This window comes from Erithacus rubecula, assembly GCF_903797595.1.
Source record: "Erithacus rubecula genome assembly, chromosome: 13".
Taxonomy (NCBI): Eukaryota; Metazoa; Chordata; class Aves; order Passeriformes; family Muscicapidae; genus Erithacus; species Erithacus rubecula.
The window spans coordinates 9107878-9117505 of NC_136665.1; the positions used below are offsets into that span (position 1 = coordinate 9107878).

General features: G+C 53.9%; 1 protein-coding gene across 1 annotated transcript; it reads left to right on the forward strand.

Annotated features, from left to right (window-relative positions):
- The first annotated feature begins 1535 nt into the window (after positions 1 to 1535).
- SLC26A6 (solute carrier family 26 member 6) lies at positions 1536 to 7390 on the forward strand. The gene is given in 20 exon segments (XM_079317048.1): positions 1536 to 1711; positions 1713 to 1724; positions 2092 to 2249; positions 2530 to 2669; positions 2765 to 2875; positions 3144 to 3313; positions 3392 to 3556; positions 3667 to 3819; positions 4019 to 4101; positions 4194 to 4341; positions 4445 to 4558; positions 4664 to 4741; positions 4883 to 4978; positions 5100 to 5206; positions 5295 to 5364; positions 5532 to 5624; positions 5726 to 5830; positions 6351 to 6527; positions 6649 to 6703; positions 6986 to 7390. Coding segments are annotated over 20 exon segments (2394 nt in total). The 5' UTR covers positions 1536 to 1639; the 3' UTR covers positions 7273 to 7390.
- Positions 7391 to 9628: the final 2238 nt, after the last annotated feature.

The following is a 9628-nucleotide window of genomic DNA, read 5'->3' on the forward strand; positions in this document are numbered from 1 at the left end:
TGTGATGACCTCTCATTCCATGCTGAGGGAGTGAATAAATGATGAGGAGTGGATAAATGAGGAAGCAGCAGTTGTATGTGGGTGCCTGTGTCGGACATGTTTACCTGACAGTTGATGGGCATGAGGGTGGATAGGGAGGGCCAGGGAGGGGTTGAAGGAAGAGGCTCAGCATCACTGAAAACTGTGGGACCTGGGCTGTGGTCACTACAGAGAGCCAAGGTGGTCACAGGCTGCCCCCACCAGTCACCAAGGATGCAGACAAGTTGCTCCAACTCTGGAGATTGTGGACCTGGATGTCACTGCTCCCGCTGCTTGTCAGCCCCATCCCACCATACAGAGAATCCAGAATTCTCTAATACCTGGCTGGCCCTGCCCACTGCCTTCACACACACCTTGCTACTGGTCAAACATCTGAGCCCGGATTTCCGCTGCCGTGTCCCCATTGGCCTGGGCCAAATGTGACTCAGAAATTCCCTCACAATCAATTCTAGGTCATGATAAAGCCCAGGGAGGTGTGATGGTTTCAGTAGGACTATAGTCCTACTGTAGCCCTACACGGGGGACCTTTGGAACAAGATAACAGCTGGGTCTGTGCGAGTTGTGTGAGACCAGGGTAGTCCACAGAGCATAGCACACCTGTTTGCAGCAGGTAAGCAAGGGTCGGGGGGAACTACCCTGGATGCCATGACCAGAGGCTGCGGGGTAACCCTCCTTGTCCCGGTCACAACTCCTGCTCCAGGACATGGGCTGGGGAGTGGGCATCTATGGGAGCCATGGGGGCACAGCAGTGCCATGGGGAGGCAGCTCTTGGCAGGAGGGTGGCACCAGGTTGTGCCCAGTGACAAGAAGCCCCCTGCCTTGCATGTGGCATGGGTGCATCCTGGATATAGCTGGAGACTAGGAGCTGAGATTGTAGTAGCCAATCCCCAGTATGGGATGGCTCTGAGCACAGTGGTGACAATGCTGGGTCTGCCACAGCTGGGGAACCTAGCAGATCAAGGCACCAAGGGGAGTATGGTGGATGCTGTGCATCCATGGGGCTGGGAAGTGGGGCATCTTCTTGGCAGGGCAGGAGGAAGGGCAGGAGGCAGGGCACAGTGTCTCAAAGATCACTGGCTGGTTTTAATAAATAGGAGGAAGCAGAGCATGCACCTGGCTGGTGGCTCCTAAGCAGTTTGAGCACAGCTGGTAGAAAGGCTGAGGGTAACACAGGGACTCAGGATGGCACAGCCCCAGGCACTCAGGGAGAGGATTGTGGATCCATTTGCATGTGGATTAGCACCCACCTTAGGACTGGGCAGGGAACCCAGCAAGGAGATCAAGGGTCCAGCTGCAAGTGGATGAGCACTTTAAGACTGAGCAGGCCACCAGCTGTGTGGGCCCAGCAGGATGGGGCAGCTTTCAGAGTGAGCCCTGAGCAAGGACAAGCTGTGGATTTGTACAGGGATTCCTCAGTCCTTGTGAGGGATGAGACCTCAGCCCAGCCCAGCTCCTCTGCTTACAGGCTCATCCTGCTCTGCACTGCAGAGGTCAAGGGAGGGCACTGCTGGAGGGATGGTGAGCTGTGACATTTGCCAGGGTTTCACATTCCTGCTCCCCTCATGTGTAAAGGGACAAAGTCTGCAGATGGGGCTGTGAGATGGCTGGGGCTCTGCTCAGCAGCTGTGCTGGCCCACTGCCCTGCCTTGCTGCAGTACATGGAGGCGAAGGTGGCTGGCATTGAGGCTGGTCCTGCGTGGGCAGGTGGAGGGGGAGCCCCCCGAGGCAGCTCTGCTGGCAGACCCCAGCTGTGCATTCCAGGGGGTGGATGGTGCTGCTGTGGGGCAGGAGCAGGCAGCACTGATTGCTGAAGTCTCAGTTCCGTCCCTGCCCACCTGCTGACTGCCTGCTGCTCCATTTTGAGCCACTGCTGCTGCTTCAGGACTCCCAAAGCTCGGCTCATGCCTATTCTCAGGGCCATTCCTGCCCACCTGGCCAGGATGGGATGGTGCTGTGGGCAAGAGCAGCTGGAGGAGGGGCTTCAGGCTGGGTGGGGTGCTGGCTGCCCCTGGCCGTGGGAATGTGGCTGAGCTGTCCCTCGTGTCCTTGCAGTGGACTGGCATTCCGGAGAGCCAGGTGGGCATGGCAGCAGAGATGTCCCTGACCCACCGAGCGCCCCACAAGGTGCTGAGTGAGGCTGAACTGGAGGAGGTGGCGCAGAGGAAACCTCTCCCCAAGCCCTCTCTGCGTGGCTGTCTCCGCAAGACCAGGTAAGACCATGTGGCCAGCGAGATGTGCCTGGACCTTGCTGCACCCCAACCCCACCACCACGGGGAGCTGCAGACCTGGGGGTGCATTTCCCTATGCCCAAATGCCCATGTCCCCACGTCCTCACTCTGTCCTCCTGCAAGGAGGAATGCCAGGCTCCAGTGAATGGAGCTGATGGTCCCACAGATCCCATTGCTTCCCATGGACCCCATCCACCCTCACTGATGTCCCCAAGCCCCCTGCACTCATGCTGAACTTCAGCTGCTGCTCCCTCTCTGCCAGATGCTCAGGCTCTGCTGCCAAGTCCCTGCTGTTCCGCTTCCTGCCCTTCCTGCGCTGGCTGCCCCGCTACCCCATCAAGGACTGGCTCCTGGGTGACATTGTTTCGGGCTTCAGTGTGGGCATCATGCACCTGCCCCAGGGTGAGTGATGCCATGCCCAGGCTCCCAGAGACTCCCACCGGTGGGGTGACCAGGGGTTGGCTGTTGGTGACATATGTCCCTGCTCCACTTTCTAGGTCTCGCCTATGCACTGCTGGCTGGGCTGCCACCGGTCACAGGTCTCTACTCCTCCTTTTACCCCGTCTTCCTGTACTTCTTCTTTGGAACGTCAAGGCACAACTCCGTGGGTGAGATGAGGGACCATGCGCTTGCATAGCAATGGTGGGGAGGGAACAAGGATGTCCATGGCACAGCATTGCCACATCAGCTGTTGGGGGAACTTTTCTTGCCTTTACTTTGCTCCACCAAGAAGGGAGTTGACCAAGCCAGAGTCAAAGTGAAGTGTGTATACTTTGAACCTGGCCTAAGGAGAGGGAAGCTGATCCCTTAAGAGTTCCTCTCAGAGAGGTCCTGGTGCCCACTTCAGTTCACTGCCCACACTCTACCTGTTATCAGGTCCCTTTGCTGTCATCTCTGTCATGATCGGGAGTTTGACGGAATCCCTGGTGCCCAGCGAGAACTTTGTGGAGTCCATCAATGGCAGCAATGTAACCAATGAGGAATTGCGTGACGCTGCCAGGGTGGAGCTGGTGGCCACCATCACTGTCCTGACAGGTATCTTCCAGGTAAGGTGGTCCCTTAAACCAAGTCTAGCAGAAAACAGACTGTAACCTGTGGGTCATTTCTGCCATCTCTTCTTCCAGGTGGCCCTGGGCCTCCTGCAGTTTGGATTCGTGGTGACCTACCTCTCAGACCCGCTGGTGCGTGGCTACACCACTGCTTCCTCTGTGCACGTCCTCGTCTCCCAGCTCAAAAATGTTTTCGGAGTCTCCCAGAGCGAGCATTCAGGACCGCTCTCACTGTTTGTGGTGAGTGGAAGATCCCTGGTGCTCACCTGTGGGGCACACAGAGGCCTCCAAAAACCTGCTGGGGATGTGCCTGCTTTTCTGAGCACATTTCCTCCTCCTTTGTTCTCTAGACTGTCATCGATCTCTGCAAGAAGCTGCCAGACACCAATGTGGGCACCCTGGTGACTGCCATCATTGCCATGGTGGCCATCTTGATTGTGAAAGAGCTCAACCACAAGTTTGCTGCCAAATTGCCCATGCCCATCCCTATCGAGCTCATCACGGTACGCAGAGCTGTCCCAGCCTCTCGTGGAGATGCAGCCAGGAATCCCTGGTGTATCTCTGTCCCCTTCAGGGTGGGGAGAGGTGGGATGGAGTTGCTTGGCAAGTGCAACTCCAGGGCATATATTGTGCCTCCTCCTCTTCCCCCACCACAATCCCTGTGCAGGAAGACCCTGCCTTACTCCAGTCATTCTCCCGCAGATCATTGTTTCCACTGGCATCTCCTATGGGGTCAACCTGAATGACAAGTTTGGCATCTCTGTGGTGGGCAAAATCCCCAGCGGGTGAGCAGGGCCTGACGGTGAAGGGGGCTGTGCCAGGGCACTGTGCTGCCCATAGCACCCCTGTTTGAGCCCCATCTCTCTCTTGAATGTAGGTTGAAGCCGCCCGTGGCCCCTAAAGTCAGCTACTTTGGGCAGGTGGCGGGCAATGCCTTTGCCATTGCTGTGGTAGGCTATGCCATCTGCATCTCCCTGGGCAAAATCTTTGCCCTGAAACACGGCTACAAAGTGGACAGCAACCAGGTGATGCTCTGAAGCACCCTCAGGGACCCCACCCTGGGTGAAAGCTAATCTTGCCCTTCTTGCACCAGCATGGTGCTCCCCTGACATTGCTTTGTCCCTGCAGGAGCTGATTGCACTGGGCCTCTCCAACTTCCTGGGAGGTTTCTTCCAGTGTTTTGCCATCAGCTGCTCCATGTCGAGGAGCCTGGTACAGGAGAGCACAGGAGGCAACAGCCAGGTAGGTCTGGGCAGTGCTGCATCCCTTTCTGGGGCTGAACCAGAGGCAGGAAGCACAGTGAGAAGTGGGGGCTTACCCTTCACCTCCCACTCTCCTTCTGCACAGGTAGCTGGTGTCATTGCATCCCTGGTCATCCTGGTGACCATTCTGAAGATTGGAGAGCTCTTCCGGGACCTGCCCAAGGTACATCTAGTCCCACAACTTCTGTGTCACATCCCACACCTGTGCCTGTCCCATGCCATGGTGATATAGTAGGGGAACAGCAAAGAGCTACCCCCAGATTTGCCCTCAGCTTCCTCGTAGCTGCAGAGATTTCTCTCCTAGGCCATCTTAGCTGCCATCATCATTGTCAACCTCAAGGGCATGTTCAAGCAGTTCCGTGACCTCAGCACTCTCTGGAAGTCCAACCGGGTGGATCTGGTAAGGTGCTGGCCAGCCCTGGGGCTTGCTTTTGCTCTGGGAGAGAATTTCTCCACCCTCCCTGAGGCTTGTGGGTGCCAGTGGAGAGGCTGTGCTGCAGCTGACTGTGTCCCCTCTCCAGCTGGTCTGGATTGTGACATTCGTAGCCACCCTTCTCCTGAACTTGGACATTGGCCTGGCGGTCTCGGTGGCCTTTGGGTTGCTGACGGTCATCTTCCGAACCCAGCTGTGAGTACCCCGGGGCTGGGGCTGGTGCCACGTCCCAAGGACAGGGGGAGCCTGTGGTGACCTCAGCCCTTTGCTCTGTTCCCTGCAGCCCCCACTACTCCATCCTGGGGCGCATCTCTGACACCGATGTCTACAGGGATGTGATGGAATACGACATGGTAACAGCACCAGGGGTGGGGGAAGAACTGTCTGCAATGGGGGGCAGTTCAAAGCATCCCCAGTAGTGGCTCAGTGGGAGAAGAGGATGGGAGCATTTTGATGAGGGAGAGGGAAGGGGAACAGGTGGATCCATCCCTGGGGTAGCACCCTCCCCATCTGCCCCCAGGCACAGGAAGTCCCTGGTGTGAAGATCTTCCGCTCTTCTTCCACCGTCTATTTTGCCAACGTGGAGCTGTATGCTGAGGCCCTGAAGAAGAAGGTAGGAAAGCCACCAGCTTCAGAGTGCTTCCTGTGTCTCCTGCCTGCCAGCAGCAGGGTGGTGTTGGGGCAGCTGGGACACAGGGACACATTGCTTTGCAGAGCGGCATTGACGTGGACCGCCTGATTGAGAAGAAAAAGAAGGCCATCAAGAAGCTGAAGAAACAGCAGAAGAAACTGGAGAAGGAAAAGGCAAAAAGGAAAAAGGTGCTTTCTTGATGCAGGGCACCACCCCTCCAGTGTCATCCTGCACCTCTTCCCTCCCTGGCCCTGACACTTCTGTCAGTGCACTAGTGGGGCTTGGTGGCCCACGCAGTTCCCTGTTCAGTTTAGGGCCAACGGGTGAGGAAAGCACTGGGACTGAACTGGGTCACAGTGTCACACCCAGGGTTGGTGGGAGAGCTGGGCTGTTAATGATTATGTGTTGGACTTGCCAAGTCATCAACTTTTCAGCCAGTTTAATTGGAATTAAGAGCAAGAGCAAAGGTTGGCCTGGTGCCAGCTAATGAGTCCGGCTGTGCAGAGTGGTGCTGGGGAGAGGGGGAGATTTTGATCTGAAAAGAACCAAAAATGGGTGAAGATGTGAGAGGGGCACTCCTGGGGCACCCACTGCCTGTGCCCTCATACAGCCAAAGAGCCTCACCAAGGTGAGCCTGGGGGAACCCTACCATGACCGGGGTGCTGCCAGCTCTGGGGCAATGATGTCGGGTCTCCTTTCCTTTCCCAGAATGTAGAGAACGGTCCAGGCCTGGCGGTGATTGAGTTGAGTGGGGAAGAGAGCAGTGCACCCTCAGAGCCCACCCTGCAGAGCCTAGGGCTGCCCCAGCCCAGCTTCCACGCCGTCATCTTGGACTTCGGCCCCGTCAGCTTCGTGGACACCGTCTCCATCAAGATCCTGAAGAATGTAAGGGGCTGGGGAGCAGGCAGGACAGCACTCTCACTGAGGGTGTCTACAGCCCTGTGGGGTGCCCCGATGGCTGCTGCCCATCCCTCTTCTTGGGTAAACTGTTTTTTCCCATTTTCAGATTTTCAAGGATTTCCAAGAGATAGAAGTGGACGTCTTCGTTGCCGGCTGCGGGGGTGAGGGGGATCTGCAGAGTCATGAGCCCCGGCCAGGCAGGGCCAGCTTTGGCACACAGCTGGTAGCCCGAGGGGTCCCTCCATGGTGCTCCCATCCCCAGGGTTTCCCCAGGGGACAGGTGCTGCAGGTTGTTCCATAGATGCAATCTGAGCCTCGAGCTGGGTCCCTGGTGGTGACCCAGGTGTCCCCCACAACACAGGAGGCGGGAGGAGGCTGCTCCAGGTGGGTGGCGGGGGGCTCAGCTAGGTGCCATCACTTTAGATACTTATCCCTCTACACAGCATCCATCCTGGCCCAGCTGGAGCGGGGCAACTTCTTCAGTTCAGCCATCACCAAGCACTCCTTCTTCCCCTCGGTGCACGATGCCGTGGAGCACGTCAGCAGGGAGCGGCAGCAGGCCTCGGTGAGCACCCAGCCTTGCTGTCCCCAGCACGGCCACGGAGAGGGCAGCCACACCAACCCCTCCCTCTCTGCCCCCCTTAGGTGGAGCACAGGACCAGGATGTAGCCCCTCAAGAGGAAGCCATCTCCCAGGAGCTGGGCAGGCAAGGAAGGCGTTGCCACCCTGATGACACCAACTCGCATACCTGGGGCGCAGAGCCCTGCTCCCCACCAGCCCCTCTGGACTCTGAGTACTGGGCGCCTGCCCTGTCCCTGAGCCTTGCTGTGATGGCTCTGCTGCTGCCCAGAGCTCTGCTGGCTGCCATGCCGAGGGGCCCCCTGGTGCCTCCCCACTGCCCCAGCGCGGGCCTGCCCCACCAGGCCTGCACCTGGTTTGGGGGGTTGTGGAGAGGACGAAGGGCTCCTGCTCCCAGCTGTGGCTGCCATCATGAATAAAGCTACGTGGTGTTTCTCAGGGTTGGTTTCAATGCCCTTTCCTCAACAATGGTACTTTTGGCTGCACCCAGCGCTGCGGGGAATGGCCTCCCTGCGGGAGGATTCTGGTTCATTTTCCCCGTGAGGGCTCCCCAGCACCCTTCCTCCGGCTCCTTTCTGCCTCTTCTCCCCAGGACCTGCTCTGGGGTGTGGGGCTGTGGCCAAGGGAGCAACAGGGTGGGGATCCCCATTCTGAGAAGAGTTACAGCACTGCCCAGCTGGGGAGCCCCCAGTGCTCCTGCTGGCTGCAATCACAAATTCACTGAAGAGAAGGCTAATACTGGGTTGTGGGGGTGGGGGAGAGCTAAGGTTGGTTCCAAAATTTCAATATCTACCATTCATTCAATTTTTTTCCCTGTGCCTTGCACTCACCCTTAATTTTTTTTGTTAATAAACAGGGTGTTTTTTCACTTTCACCCCTGGTATCCATTTCTCTCACTGGCAGAAGAAAAGGGAGTTATTGAAGCCCTTTTACTTTAGATGAAACACTCATTCTAGAGCATTTTCTCCTGAAATTTGTCTCAAAACTAAGACAACTAGATTCCTTCTTTGCAGCTAGCAGAAGCTTAGATGTTGGCCTGTGTCAGCTTTTTGGACTTGTGTATATTGTAAGACCGATGGTTCTACTTCACTAGTGTTGGGTTTTTTGAAGAGTAAGCGGCACTGAAACAGGCATTAAATTGCTTTCTGCAGATCTAACTGGAAACTTGGTGGTTGTGACAGATCTCCTCCACAGTCCCTGGAAATCCTGGGCAACTATGGTGAAGATGAGGACATGGATACATATCTTTCAGATGCCGATAAAGAGGCAGAGTCCAGCTGCCAGAGTAATGAGAAAGGGAAGGAAGCTTTAGCACCAGTGCTATTGATGCTGTTCCCTGAAAAACTAAAAAGGTAAGATTTTAAAATGCATTGGCTCCTTTACCATGTTTTTTAATATATTAATGCACTTTAATGTTTCAGATGTTTTGTACTATTTTCTTACTCTTCAGACATATTCAATATTTATTTCACATGCTAATTCAAACTGAGCATGACATTTACATAGTAGATGATTTGTTAAAAGCAACTGTGAAAGCTTAATTAATGGTTCAGTATTGTGCTAATGAGCTGTTCTGGGTTTTCCCCAAATTTGTCCTAAACTTGGACATGAGCATAATAATAATAATAGTAATAATAATAATAATAATAATAATAATTCTACCTATATAGAAATGGGGAGATTCAGCATCGAACAAAATAAATCTTGAAGACCAGGGAATTTTTGTACGTTATAATTTTGGATTGTCTTAACCACCAATATTTCTAAGGCACATTTAAAGTTAAATCAAAAATGATACAAAAATTTAACAAACAGAAAGAAGAATCTGAGTAGAAAAAATGTATGAGGGCAGGAGGGTACAGCATGCATAGCTGAAGGCAAAAAAGGGTCAGAGCACGTAATCAGCCACAGTAATGATAAGTTGTTAATCTTTGCAAACTGTTTGCTGAGTCCTTTCTTACTTAGGTAATGGGGGTTTGTATCAACCAGAAGTGCATGTGGTCAGTATCTGCAGATGATGTGACTTGGCCTGTTGGTGAAGTATGGAGTATGAAGTTTATATGAAATTTATATGGCATTCTGCAAAAAAGTGACAGGTCCTTCTGTGTTCTTCAATTCTTAACAAAAATTCCTTACATCTGATATACCTTGATAGCCTGAAAATGTGTTGTTTTTATTTATCACATCATTATTCTCTTCAAAGGGTTCTTTGCTTCAAGTCTCATTTATGCTGAATTTCTGCTAGTTTATATTCAGGTGCCAGCAGATGTTTTGTAATAGCAAGTACACAACGCTATAGCTTTCTTTTCTTTTTATTTAGTCTGTCTAGAAAATGGAATGACTGAACATCTCAGACAGGATTTTCTCTCCACAATGTGTTTCACTTGAAGGGCATCAATTTGTATCTCTCAGATCACCTACCTAAAATCTTGGCACTGAAGAAACTAGTGTTTTGCCAAGAAGGGGATCAGTAGAAATGTTAGTTTGCTGCCCAGAGTCTTTCTAGC